The 15436-nt window shown below is 38.5% G+C and overlaps 1 protein-coding gene across 1 annotated transcript in view; it reads left to right on the top strand.

Annotated features, from left to right (window-relative positions):
- The window catches only part of LOC116518710 (prosaposin-like), an 85090-nt gene continuing 69654 nt past the window's right edge, over nt 1–15436 (top strand). Inside the window, exon 1 of the mRNA XM_032232226.1 lies at nt 1–1480. Coding sequence (XP_032088117.1) covers nt 1420–1480 — 61 coding nt within the window. The 5' untranslated portion in view covers nt 1–1419. The remainder of the gene's footprint in view (nt 1481–15436) is intronic.

Raw genomic sequence — 15436 nt, 5'->3', positions numbered from 1 at the left:
AGTTGCAACTTTTCTATTTTATCCCATTGAAAAAAAATCTATAAAAGGTTGTCTCTCTTTAAAGTCCTCTGAATCGGTGTATATATTTGAGTCCAGAATTTTCTAACATTTTTTTACCTGCTAGAAGAAAATGTGCACCCAACATATAAAATGTCCACTCACATTTTTACAAATTTGAACATAAATATATACTTTGAAGTGCCTTTATATATTTTAGACATTTTCTCTAGTGACCTATGCCAACACATTTTAAACATATTCTTTAACATAATGAAAATGTAATGTTCCATCTTTATATTATAATCCAAAATTTTAGCCCACTATCGTATATGACTTTTCAAATTTCAGTAAAAGTTTATACATTTTAGCAATTGCATATTCATAAATTGTCCAAAATTCTACTTTAAACTGGTTATCGAGGGGGTTACTATGTACAATTCAGAGTACTGTTTAATTTCTAAGCCAGTGTTTTTTTAACTTAGCAATTTTGCATGGATTTCAACTCACATGTCAACATATCTTAAAAGTTGCCTATGTTGAGAAACACCTTTGTGTTTCTAAACACAAGTTCTCCGCACATCTTTTGACATTTTGTTATAGGACCATGAAGAAACACATTCACAATGTTTTTCCAACCTTACTTAACATTGACAAGCCACCTCATTGTAGACCTTCCAGAAGCTGCTAGGGACAAAGCTGTTCCAAAGGGCATCTCGAGGGTAAATGGTTGCCAGCACTACTTACTCCATTAAATGTATTTTTTAATTGACTACTGTATGCTGAGTCCCTTTCTATCATGTTTAATGTTTTTTAATGATGTAAATCAGAGGTGGGTTTCACAAAATTTCTACCACCAGTTCACCGCACACCAAAACTGTGAGCATATGAGAACCTTCCACACATGCACTTTGTTTGTGTGTACGGCTTGCGCACATGCACACGACTTAGAAAACATGGCTAAATAGAGCCTAGGTGGGTGGGTGGTCGGGTTGCCACTACCGGTTCGCCCAAACCAGTCCAAACCAGCTGAATACCACCACTGATGTAAATTGAGAATTGTCTTAGGGGGTCCGACAACACATAACAAATTGGAATCCCAGCCTGTCTATAACCACATAGCTTCTCGAATCATTTTCCTTCCCTCAATCCTCAGTTGTAGCAGGGAGAAAGGGAAGAAGGCACATCCTTGTGGGCTGCCAAGCAAACAGGCTATTATGCAGAAACTGGAGTTGCTTCTTTCAGCTGGGAATACTCATGCACTTACAAATGATGCAAATAAATTACATGGGTGTGGTAAATGGTACTTGTGAAACCTTTAGTGGGTGTTAAGTACTCCCCATCTTGTAGCTTTCTTTTGGGGTTGCTTATTCCAGAGAAGAGGCAGGCTCCATCACTGAAGAGTTGGTTGGCACCAGGACCATGGAAGGCTCATGGAAGAGTTGGGTACTGCTGGCGGTGTTCTCCCTGGCTTTCTATCAAGGTAAAGAACAAGAGTTTTGTTTTATTCTTGAAAGGAAGTAGAGGTGTTTATGTTACTAGAAGAAGAAGAAAAGTAAAAAGCACTAGGCTAGTTTTGATCCTTCTTCAGGGAGTGGAGCACACTTGGCTTGGCTAGAAATGGGGAAGGCTATGAAACTGGAACTCTGGTTAAGTCCACTTAAAGGCTAGCTAACCTTTTCTTTCTTGTGTGCAGAATAGTTGTCCTGTCCTAATCCTAGAATTTTCATAGTCTCATGACAAAAGAGGTGATTTTTGTGGCCTAGACAGAGTTGGTAATATGGACATCTGAATATCAGGAATAAGTTGGGCTACCCTTCCTGTGTAGATTTTGTTGCTTGGGGCGGGTGATCAATGAGTGAGCTGGTGGCATTTTTAAAGATTGTACCTTGTGCAAACTGTGAGCAATCATGATACTACTATCTATTGAAATGGGAATAGCATTGAATTCTTGAAGCATGGAGCCACTCTAACATCCATTATGCTCTTCCTCTGTAGTTCAATTGTTCTGCAAGATTAAACTTACTCCAAAAATACTCTCAAAGTTGCTGTTTGACCCACAGCTGACGTGTAGCCATTAGGAACAATGCTTAAGAATCAGAGTAAATTCTAAACAGCCTTGCATTTAACAATCTTATTTTCATTTAATAAATAGACGAGGAAACATCCCTTTTTATTCCTTGTAGAATAGATGTCATCTATCTTGCCTTTGAATCTACACCAGCAGATACTTTGAATATGAGAAATTTCTTGGCTAAAGACTATTCTTGCAGAACCTGTTTTCAGAGTTACAAGGCATTTTCATTTCAGAGCAATGTACATCAGCCAATGTCAGGTGTATCATCTAATAAAGCATGTGTTGTATGATACCCCTTCAGTGTCTTTATTACTATCAGTACATGGAAATAGTAAATGAATGATCATTTGACTTTATTGTAAGGACATGCAGAAATGAGGGTTTCTTTTTTCAACAGTTTCATTGAAAATTATGTGTATTAGATTAGGAGATAAAACTAATACAAACTATAAAAATAAAGATAAAAGAAAAGGGCAAGAAAAAAAAAGATAAATAACTTGTCCCAGCAAGTCAAAGCAACTTTAACAACTTATCATTATTTGTTAAAATAAAACAATCTCTTAATCCCTCCATTATTCTCTATAAACCTTTAAAATCTTATGCCCATTCTAATAAAAAAGTCCATTAAGGCTTACCAGAAGTAATTTATAAATGGATCTAATAAACTTACATGAAATCATTCATTTTACCTTTTTATCTCATTTTCTATTAAGCTAATCTTTCAAACTGTATTGTTCAAATCTATCAGACATAACTATTTTAAACTTAAATTAGTTAATTTAAAACACAGCAAATGAATTCTTAGAACTCCTTATAAACAAAGCCTGAAAGCATCAGTATCCACTCTTGGACAAAGAAAATGCATTAAATATTTCCAGAAGTAACCCATCTGTTTTAATCTTGGTCAAGTAAACCATTTTTATATTCTTTCCCCTTACTCCCAGCATTTTTAATCATCAATCTCTTCAAGTAGTGTCCAACACTTGGTTTCTTTTCATTCTCTCTTTGTCTCTTCTCACACAATCATTGGCAATCATCAAAACAAATCACTTTTGTAAATATAAAATATGCAATTTATTTTTATCCTCTATTAAATTGTACATCCTTTTAAGTTATTAGATCAATCAGTTTCATTTCTATATTTAATATTTTATTTTTCTACATAATTCTTATAGCTTGTCATTTTTAAGTCCACATTTGAATCATTTTCAGTCTTGCCCAGTAAAACTTGTTGTTCTTCCATAGCATGATCTATTGAGAATGGCAGAAATCCTTAAAAGTAATTTGTGAGTCCATTGTTCACAAATACTTCAATACGTCCATTGTTTCATTTCCTTTTGGTGACCTCTAGTGTACAATATTCAAAGTCTAACGTGATACTTTGTCTCCAAATGAAAAACATCAATAGTTTCCCATGGGAAACATTCTTGTAATCAATTTCCAAACTTTATTAAATTCATCTAGATCCTTAGTCCATTTATAACTTTCTAAAATCAACAGACTAAGCACACTTTTGCTGCTAATTAAAAAAGTATATAAATCCTTAAGCACATACTTAAAACTGCTTGAATGAAGGAAACTAACTCAATGAAGTCCATAAATACTTGCGATTTCAGATGTTCTCAATACAAAACAGCCATAAAAAGCTTCAAAGTGATTAAGAAAAGAGGAAAGGCCAGATGTTTGAGTCTTTAAAGTCTAATTACCATTATAGCTGGGGTGTCAAACTGGCAGCCCATGGGCCAGATGCATCACACGCAGGATACACCTACCCCAGCTCCGCAAAAGGGGAAAACATCACGTGACAGCAACATGACGTGGCGAGTTTGACCCTTGTGAGCTACTATGTACTCCCTTGACTCTCAGCCATTCTATTTGTGAGCTGATTACAAACACATTTTTCCTGCAGTTTACTCATGAGGAGCAACTGTCGAAAGTACACATGGAATATCTCATGGCCTCTCCTTTCTCTGGAGAGATTTTGCTGATCTGAATCTTGCTTCTGCAGATTTTATCTGTGATGTAGTCCCTGTGTTTTTTCAGGGAGGTATTCAATTTGCCATGTACTCACTGGAAGTCCCCCCAAAGGTGAAGATTTCTAATCTTTCCACGTGGAGGTGCTGATGGCAGTGGTTTCTTTAATAGGTTACAGTGTTGAACTCAGAGGTGGCCAAATTTTTATATTATTCCATGAATTTACATGAATGATTTATGCTTTGAATGCCTTTTTCTTGGCCCCTCTTCTGATACGTATCCCACACATGTAACTGTAAAGCCAACAGCTATGAAGGTTTAAGCTGTAAAGATTGATATCCTGAGGATTTGCTACTCTAAACTTATTGGATGAATGGAAAATAAAGATTCAGAACACAGCATCTGAAGATGATGAGTACAATTACATTCTCACCTCATAATGATGCAGAAACCTGTATCCAGTGCTGTTCCTGGATCAGGCAAGGAACTGGAACTTGAAAGGAGTTGATTTTTTCCTGCATGGCCAGTGACCATAAGATCTGCTCAGTATAGGATTTAGGACAGCCTGTGCTTTTATTGATCTTTAGTCACTTGCAAAAAAAAAAAAAACTTTCCAAGATATTAGCTATGGTTCAAGTACTGATAAGTCAAGAGAAAGCAGGAACCATTAATTTTCATTCCTTAGTAATCTTGGGCTCAGTAAGATCATTAAAAAGAATAGAGAAGGATGTAAGGATGTATAATTATATAAAGATAATGATGAGAATAGCTGGGAATTGTAACCAGGTCTACATCTCGGCCAAAATTAGGCTGGGGGTGGGTGGGTTTAAAAGCACAATGACTATATATGTATACTTTTTTGTTCTATTCTTTTTTAAAGGAAGAGAATACATGTTAAAATTAAATATGTATATTGAGAAGGAATTATAAATATCATCAGCATAAAATGGACCCTGCTGAGAAGCTGAAATACACCAAGTAAATTAAATGAAGAGTGGCAAGTAGAGGAGAGTAGTAAGGGAAGAAGAGAGGAATAGGAGAGAGGGCAAGGAGGAGGGAAGATGAGGAGAGAAATGAGTGGAAAGGGGGGAGAGGAGAAGGAGACAGGAATGGGAAGCAGAGCAGGGAAGGATGACAGAGGGAAGAAAGGAGGTAGGGAGGGGGAGGAGAGAGGGAGAAGAAAGTGATGGGTAAGGTATAAATGTGGTGTATGGAGAGCAGAAGAGCCAATAATTGTTTTTGGTGGTAAGATGAACTGATGTAAACATTTAATAATACAATATGATGTATATATATATATATAAAGTTTTTTTATTATTTTTTCATTTTCATAACATATAATCACAAGATTATAAAGATAGACTAGAGAAGACTAAAGAAAGACTAGAGAAGACTTGCAAGTAAGCATGAACACATACTGCTTCTTTGCCATCATCACTTCACACAGCCCTCAGGCTTGGAAATGTTTCCAATCATTTCAGCTGAACCTTACATTGCTTGTTCATTTCTGTTCTCTCTTGGCTTCTCAAAATTCGCACATCACAACAGACCTCCCCTTCTATGCTTGGTAGGGGAACAACAGGCCTTGTGTTTTTCTGAAAGAAGCCCAAGGGATTGGTTAAAGAGCCTGCCAAGGTATTAGCCTGAATGAAGCCAAACTGGATCTGAAGTCATCTTTAATGATTTAGCTTTCTACCCACAGACTCAAAAGTAGAGCAACAGGTGACCTGTGATTCTTAACACCTTTCATGTTGGCCTCATATATCAGCTGCAGTCTTGATTTCAAAAATCAAGATCTGATGAATCACACCAAGGCTTCTGTAATACTGCCACCCTCTTCTCTGGAGCATAGGCAGGGCATTGTACCAAGTCGTTTTTCATGCCTAACTTGCCTTGAGGAAGACCTGTAGTAGGAAGTGTATATAATAGTCATTCCTAGGATCCTGGGAGCTAGAGAAGGCACACCCCAACCCCCACATTATTGCACCACAGCCAGATGCAATTGCTCAGAAGCCCTACTACGAGACTTCTCCTTGCCCCTAGGAGCTGTACATATTCACATACAGAACATGACAAAATGAAACAATGGAAGCTAGAAGTTGTATAATTAAATTATGCTCTGAAAACAGCAACAGCAACAAGAATATTTTGGGGGGAAGGAGTCAGGATATTGAATACTCATACCACCTTCTTACAAAATGTCAAATCATTTATTGATAAATTGGCTTTCTGATCATATGGGATAAATTTACGTTCATCATCTTAAGCTCATTCCTTTGCTACCACATTTTGAATCTAAATTCTTAGTACATATGATTTTGAGGGTCCACTCCATGTAATCTGAAAGCAGAAAAGGACTAACTTGAGAGAGTGGAAAGAGAGAGAAAATCTTGCAATGCAGTTAAAGAATATAGGAGCAATGAATTTTGTATAATTCATATCTGTAGGCTTGAAAGAGGGCAGGGCTTTTTCCTCCTGACCTAATACATATTTAACATTCCTAACACTCATTTCAAGTGTATGCATATAAACACACACATGCATATGTATGTTGAATTCTGCATAGTTCAGACTAAACCCATCTGCCCAAGGCCTAAGAAGGTAGCATCCAAATACTAATTCTGAAAGCAATTACATTGATGAAAAGGAATGAGCTGACCTTCGTATTCAGCAAGTGGTTCTATGAACTTGCCTAGGAAGTCTCCAGCTTGTCTTTCACTGAGATTCATCCTCTCTGTGGTCAAGTAAAAAAAAAAGCATATTGGATGAGTATGAGGACCCAGATTGTTGGGGGCAATAGGCTGACTCTGTAAGCTGCTTGGAGAGGGCTGTAAAAGCACTATGAATCGGTATATAAGTCTAAGTGCTATTGCTATTGCTATATTGATATTTTACCCCATTCTAACTCTATGCTCCAAATATTGATAAAAATAAAGGAACAACATATACCTGCCACAAGAGATGGGGATGGCTTAAAAGTGAGCAAAACCATGGAAGGCACCTGTGGATAATCTCTAACACATGGATTCCCTCTGAACGCTGAATGATCACTACAGCCCACTTCTGCCTTTGCTAATACGGAGATATATATAGGTAGTCCTCAACCTAGGTCCCTAATGGAGTCTACCCATTCTGGTAACAAGTTATGAGGTCATTAAACGGGGCTACCATGCGGTCATCTCGCTTAATGACCCCACCCCAATGCAGTTGTTAAGCAAAGCATGGAGTGCCTTGGATCCGGGAGGGCTAGCACAGGCACAGGCCTGCCTACCCCAGGCTCCCGCAATCCTCCCCACAGTCGCTCAAGCACCCCTTGCTCTGCTTTCCACCCCTCGGGAACTCCACAGGATTCAGGCCTGCTTTCTCCCGATCACCGGGTCCCTACAGGCCTGAGGCCTGTTTTCATTCACCCCACTGAAGCCCCACACCCCTTGTCACAGATCAGTCTCTCGCTTTTCAAAAATCTCTGAAGCTCCGGAGAATGCATTGGTTCCTCATGAACGTAGCCACCATGTTTGGAGCAGCTACAATTCCTTCTAAAATGGCGGCTGCCTCTGGGCCGCAGCCACATGGCTTAGGGAAACCAAGGGATAGAGAATGGGCTGCCTCCTCCCTTAACACGAGCTCCAGAGATCTTTGTGGTTGATCTGTGATGGGACGTGGGGAACTGGGTTTGGGGCCAGATGGGGTGAGATTGAGAACCAGGCCCAAGGCCTATTGGGGGGGCGGGGGCGCTAGTGGTGGTGAAAGCAGGCTGCAGGCCTGTAGGGCCCTAGTGAGCGGCATCATGAGGGGAGATGGGTAGAGGGCTGTTGCAGTGTCCCTGTGGTTGGTCATAAGGACAAATGGCAATGGGGGCACTGCAGCAGCTATAACTTGGAAACGGGGTTGTAAGCAGCTTTTGAAGGGTCAAACAGTCTCATGTGAAGGACTATCTGTACTGAAAAAGTTATCACCCCCCCCCCCTCCTAGGATAAATTTTCCATTTTATTTCACATTGCCTTTCTTCAATTTATCATCTTCCATATGCACACCTAATAATGTGGCTATGATACACTTCAATTCGGCCATTAGAATCAACTAGTTTAGATGTTTAATAAATGGGGCTCATAGTCCATATTGTCTAGAAAAATCAAGCTCCCCCTCTCCCAAACCAATGCAGTCACAGATATCACATTTCATGGATGCCAGTCGTTTTGGTGCAAGTTAGTTTCGCTTCCAGTGAAACAGAAATAGCTAGTATTTTAAAAAAAGGTTCCGGAATAAGGGAAATACATTCAGTTTAAAGAAAATAATTTTCTTGATTTAAGTTTATAGGCCACAGCAAGAAAACCACCCTCCATATAGCTGAACTACCAAAATACTCTTAAGTGTAACTGTGGAAAAACTATCTGAAGTGTAAAACATGCCTCTCAGATAAGAAGCAACATTTTCTGAGTTTGAACCATGCTGTTATTTCCCTGTTTTCCATAACAAAAAAAAATGTTTAATAGAAGGACTGATGGTTCCATACAGCTTTTGAAATGACAAGCTCCCAAGCACAGTACAACCTATAATTCAGATTGTACTGAAAAAGTTCCACCATCTGGCAATGTGCAACATGTTCTCACACTGGTGCAATGGGACTGGGTGTTTGTTAATATGATTTATTGGGTTATGGATATTTTTTTTCCTTTTTGTCTTCATTGCGAGTTGTATTGGGTCGTGGGGTTGCACTGAGGGAACTCAACCAATCACATTGTACATATGTTGTGCACTGACCCTAAACTGATTTGTTTATTTATAATTTTTATAGGATTAATTTCAGAAGAAGACAAGTTTCCCTGAGTTTTAAGGTGTACTTATTCATCCTGAATACTCACACCCCCACACTAAAGATCTGCAATTCAGATGATGTTTTCTGGTTAGGTTAGAGATTCAAATGGTTGCATAGATGCACATAAAGCTGGGAAACCACTTCAGAGGCGGTATCTCATTTTACCAACAGTCTGAATATATCATTTGCTCCAGCCAATAGTTCCTTTTTGCCCTGGGGCTAATGTGGAAATATGAACATGCCTGCATCTATCGAGCGTCTGCAGTGTTTCAACTGCAATAAGAGGCAATCATCTGGAAAGAAGAAAGAGGATCCAGCCATTCAGGGTGGGGTCAGATTACATATTTATTTCTGCTTCCTTCCCTGGGAGATGCTCCATATTGTCTGGGTTCCCATGATTGCAAGTGCTGCTTCCTCGGCTATGAATGTATTCATCCATTCCCTTGATACTTATACAGTTAATGATGGTTGCAATAATGCTCATATTATATATTGGTGAGTGCATATTATGCGGAGGAAAATTCATTGTTGCAGAGCTCATCACAACTGTGAAGTTGCCCGGTAAGGTTCAGTGATGGAGGAATGGAATTAAGCCTTGGTCTTGTGCCTACACTTTTACAGCTACACCGTACTACTCTGTTTCCCTGAAAATAAGACCTCCCTGGATAATAAGCCCAATCTGGCTTTTGACCACATGCGCTAAAATAAGCCCTCCCCCAAAATAAGCCCTCTCCAAAAAATAAGCCCTCCCCAAAAATATTACAACACAGCAGCAGTTATGACAGTGGCCACACTCACCACCTCCTGCACCTCAAAAATAATAAGACCTCCCCAAAAATAAGACCAAGTGTGTATTTTGGGGGTAAAAAGAAAATAAGAACCCGGCTTGTTTTGGGGAAAACACAATAGCTCCAATATATATTTAAGGGTGGGGGATGAGGAAGGAAAATAGTGACATAGTCAGCGATAGGGAGAGAATGAAATAACAATAAGAGTTGGAAGGGACCTTCGAGGTCTTCTAGCCCAACTCCCCAACACTATACCACAGGTGTGAAACTTGCGGCTTCACGTTGTTGTCACGTGATTTTTTGTGATATTTTTCCCCTTCATGGAGCTGGGGTGGTCAGTGTGTGATGCATCTGGCCCGTGGGCCACCTGTTTGAGACCCTCCATACTATTTCAGTCAAATGGCTGTATATTCTATGATTCAGAACATTAGAGATGAAAAGAAAATGGGGATAGGTAGCAGGGTGGGCATTTAGGTCTTGTTGATCATTAGCTGTCCTGTTAATCTCTCCTTTAGTTACTGAATATCAACATCTAACCAATAAAATCTTTAAATAAGTATATACTGAAAAATTCCCATTGCTGAATTTTGTTTCCTTGTTTCATACCAAAATAATCAGTTCCTTAGCCATGTAAGCAATTATTCACTGCAACTTCATGATCTTCAATGTTGGCAGTAATATTTTCAGAAAACATCGCTATTTTAGAAAAATCTTGAGTATTTTCACTCTCTAAATATATCTCCGATTGCAACGATGCTATTCCCAGGATTCACTTATTTCATAATGGTGATCAGAGGCAGCCACAGGATCTGATGTTTCTGTTACACAAGACACAAGAACATCATATCACAAAATATTACAAAGGGATAAAGTTTGCATCACAATGGCACAATATGACTTTCATCATTTGCCTACCCTCTGGATATTAGGGCAGTCTTTACTATTAGATCACATAACCATCTTAAACATAGATTTCAAGAAAGTTGAATAGTGCTAGCAAGTTAATCTATGATGCACCCATCTTCAAATTGTTGAAATAAGATTCAGACTTTGTACAGCAAATAGAGGAAATAGTATTTCACTCTTTGCTTGTGATAGCAAAATGCCTGTGACTCATCCAGCGGCTGCATAAAGAAGGTAGACAATTCTTTATGCATTTTGGTGTGTCGAAAGATTAAGTATGGATCCATCCCAGAACATTTGGGAACAACCTTCATCTTGGTCTATAGTGCTTCTTCAATATAAGAAATATAGCATAAGATAATGGTCATCTTCCTTTCCTTCTTTCTCTAAATTAAGGCAATCTTTATTTTTCTGCTGGTATTGAAGAATCTGTTGAAATCCCAGTCTTGACAGAAAAATCATGATTCCACCTTTGCTACTTTTAGAAAAATTCCACTGAGTCATTTTGGGATGTAGCCTGCGTTTACATCATAGGAAGCATTTGAAGTAAATTACTGAAAACAGATAATCATCTCAACATACCAGTTTTTGTTTTTTGAACAGGAGTCTGCAAGCACAGGAGATCCAAATTGCATGATTTTTCCTAGGACCTAGGTCTTATACCTACAGTATGATGATTTTTTTTAAAAAAAGCAGTAAATGTTGAGTCATATTGAACTCTACTAGATGATAATTTATGATTGGTAGACCCATTCTGAACACATTCAGCCCCTTTGTAAATAATATCAGGTAAGGTAAAGGTATTCATCTCCATTTTAAAGCCTAAGAGCCAGCGCTGTCTGAAGATGTCTCCGTGAGCATGTGGCCGGCATGACTAAATGCCGAAGGCACACGGAATGCTGCTACCTTCCCACCAAAGGTGGTTCCTATTTTTCTACTTGCATTTTTACATGCTTTTGAATGCTAGGTTAGCAGAAGCTGTGACCGGTAACAGGAGCTCACTCCGTTATGTGGCGCTAGGGATTCGAACCGCCGAACTGCCAACCTTTCTAATCGACAAGCTCAGCGTCTTAACCACTGAGCCACCACATCCCTTTTTGAGGTAGCTGGCCAAAATTTTAAACAGAATAGCTGAACGCCAAGACAGTTCAACCATCTTGCTCAGCTAGTCTTCTCCAGCTGTTATCTCCAAGATCAAAGATCTTTTCCCAAGTCTCTCCAAAAAATTTCCTGAGTTTAATGTGAAATGTGACTGGGTAAATAATGACACACATAAATAATTAGATGAAGACGTCTGGCTCTGATTATTTTGAGGGATGTGATGTCTGCACTGTTGGCCCCAAACAGTTTTATCTCATTGCTCCTGACCTTCCTGAATTTTTACTGAATTTTGCTGAAAGCATTCAAGTGTTTAATTAAAGTTGTTATATAGTACATATCCTTGTTCCAGGTCATTGTATGAAACAGGGCAAGGCCCTGTTTCTTTCACAGATATATAATGCAAAGTTATGCATTCTATAAATATTTTCCTTTGGAGAAAAAAGCCCATAATTATCTTCATTAACTTCCCATAAATCCATTCAATAAATCTGTTCACTTCATATTTTATAATATGGTAGTTCAGTTATCAAAGATCCAAATTAGTTTTGAAAAAAAAAATGAAAACATAATGTATAATCCTCAATATGGAGGAATTTCATTAATTTTATAGTGTGTATTGAATTCATATTCTATATTTTTTCCACATCTTTTTAATTGCAGCAGGACAGTAAATTGCCTTGATTTGATTTGTTTTAAAACAACCCTTTCCATTGTATATTGTTATTCTTTACAGTATTTGTTTACCAACTTCATTAAAGGTCTATGAATATATTTCTGAATTAATCTTAGGAAATTTATAGCTTTTATGATATAGAGGAGCTATTAGAAGATGAATACAATATCCACAGTTGAACAAACACTTTTTTAGGACAAATTGTATGCCTCTCAAAGGTGTGTTACTTTATTATAAAATATTAAGTATTGCCCAACTGTGAATTTACATTTCAGGTCTGTAATTTAAATATGAAGCAAAAAAGATTTGCTGAGAGATATTCCTACTGCTGAATTCAGTACAACAATACTAATCAAAATGGGAGTAATATTTTGTTTACCATCCCTGATTTTTTACAAATCCTGCTTCTTCATATTGGCATAATAATTAAAAAATACCTCTCTATGGAGCAAACAGGTAATTCAGTCACTAAGAAAATAATTATTCCTAAACCAGCATACAGAAACTTTACTACATATTATATTTATCTATTCTTCAGTTTATCGACTATTCTGATCTGGAGATACCTAAATTAGCTGAATTGCTCTGCTAAAACTTTTCCTGGTTGTTTGAATGAGCAAATTAGTCATTAATTTGACATGGTCATGAAGACTTGAAGTATTTTAATATTGGAAGATTACTCGGAGCTGCTTTGCGTGCGTTTAATGAGTTAAGATTTTAACAGTAGTTTCATGAACAGAACGTAAGCAGAGTAATCATATTTAATGAATGTAGCTCATGTGGCTAGATCAGTGTGTCATGGCAGCCCTGGGTTAAAATAAATGCAGGCTCAGTTGAAAAAGTTGAATACGCACAAGTCAGTTGTTTAAAAGCAAAAAACAATAGAAAACCACCTTTCTCTGCTTGTTCTAGTTAAAATCCTAGTTAAAAGTGGAAGGCAATTTTACCCAATATTGTGACCTTTGGATATACAGAATTCCACCTCCCTACATTCCAGGTATAAATGTCCACCTGGTATGGTAAAAAAAAAAAAAGGTCAAGATATTGGTCATGACAATACAATCAAAGTTCTAATGGTTTTTTTTTTCCTGTGTCCCATCATTGTGGCCTCCATACTGTTTGTTTTGGACCACATTTTGTGGATGTCCGTTTCCAAGCGTTTCTCAAGGTTGTGCCATGTCAGTTTAGGGGACTATAATCCCATCATGCTAACCAGCGGAATGAATACCATAGGACTAGGCGCAATGATGTTGGGCAACTAACATAGCAGAGAACATCAGGAGGTTTGGTGAGGCCGATTGATTGGCTCAGCACAATTGTTGAGATTGTAAATTTGTTTTGTTCCAGCCCATCTGTGTGCATTTCACAGTTCATAGAACCTTGATTCTCATTTATGGAATGTTCTTTCCTCCTTACTTCGGCCTCAAATTTCTTCGAATGCATTTGAGAAAGATTTAAAAACTTGTCTGATTTAATAAAGCGGATTGATTGATGGAAGCAGATATTGGTAATGGTATTGAATCAAGTTTGGTGGCAGATATAAACCTTCTTGCTGTAATAAAGTCAGATGGCATGGCAGTCAGTTCATGGGCCTAAGATCTTATAGTTGTACAAGTATTATTTATTGTAAGTATTGTGACGCTAAAAATACTGTAAATTGCTTTTATTGTTTTTTGTGTCATTTTGACTGTTTTTACTAAGGCTTTATTTATTTATTTTAGTCATTGACCAGTAGAATATATAAATATCATAAAATATAACATATCCGATCCAACATAGGTAGCCTATAACATATAAAGTTAGCCCAAAATCTATAAAACCAAAGCTAATCTAAAAAGTTAAGAGGTTATAATGAGCTGTGCCACTGAAGAATAAGAAACATATAGACACGTTTTAACTATGTAGACCTAGTGCTATCTATAGTCCATAAAGTTCTTCTACTTTGCATAATAGCCCCTGGGCAAATCTCACCACCTGAGCTGCAACGTGAAGTGAGCTTCACCTTTCAATAAAGAATGGAACAATTCTCTGGCTTGTTCATAAAAAGAGCAGTCTAGAAGAATGTGTATCATAGATTCCTGTTTTCCCCTTCGCCAGAAGAAAATATTTTGTGGTAGTCTCAAAGGTGCTTTCCCAAAAGGCAACTGGACTTTTTTTCTTTCTTTCTTCTTTTTTCTTCTTTCTTTCTTTCTTTCTTTCTTCTTTCTTTCTTTCTTCTTTCTTTTCTCCTTCCCTTTCCATCCTTCCTTCCTCTTCCCTCCCTCCTTCCTCCCTCCCTTTCCATTCTTTCTCCCTCCCTTTCCATCCTTCCTCCCTCCCTCCCTCCCCACCCTCCCTTCTTTCTTTCTTTCCTTCCCTCCTCCCTCCCCCTTCTTCCTTTCCTCCCTTTTCCTTCCCTTCCTTCCTTCCCTCTTTCTTTCTTCCTTCTTTTTCCTTCCCTCTCCATCCCTTCCCTCCCTTCCTTCTTCCTCCCTTCCTTCCCCCTGTCCCTTCCTTCCTTCCTTCCCTCTCTCCTTTCTTTCTTTCTGTCTGCCTTTCCTCCCTCCCTTTCTTTCCTTCTTTCCTTCTTTCCTTCCTTCCCTCTTTCTTTCTTTTTTTCTTTCTTCTCCTTTTGGAAAGCACCCTTGGGACAACCATGACCTGGATGACTGAGCATCTCCATAGACATTTTGTGGTATTCGCCCTCTGCTACTGCAGAAGGAAAGGAATTGTTGTATGCCTTCGAGTAGCATTCCCCACTTTTGCAGCCTAGTGGCCCGGCTGGGGAGGGAGAGAGAGGAACCGGCCGCTTCTGTCTGAGTTCAACTGCACGTGTGCATGTTGACGCATCGCTCGCACGGCCAGTTCCAAATAGGCTACGGCCCAGTATTGGGCCACAGCCTGGGTTTGAGGACCCCTGTCATAGAGAAAGCCCACTTCTCCCAGTGTGATGAAGAGAATCCAAGGAATGGATTTAACTCTGCCTTGCTGCTCATTAGACTGAGTCTGTCAATCTTCTGTGGTCATGCCTCTCATCTGTGTCCCCAGTTTTGACTCAGTCTTTCACTCAGATAGACGTTTACAAGCTTAGCTTCAAACTTCAAAATTTCTAAAGAGCAGATAAATCG

The sequence above is a fragment of the Thamnophis elegans genome, chromosome 15 (assembly GCF_009769535.1).
Source record: "Thamnophis elegans isolate rThaEle1 chromosome 15, rThaEle1.pri, whole genome shotgun sequence".
In the NCBI taxonomy this organism is placed as follows: Eukaryota; Metazoa; Chordata; class Lepidosauria; order Squamata; family Colubridae; genus Thamnophis; species Thamnophis elegans.
This window is presented reverse-complemented; position numbering and strand designations above follow the sequence as displayed.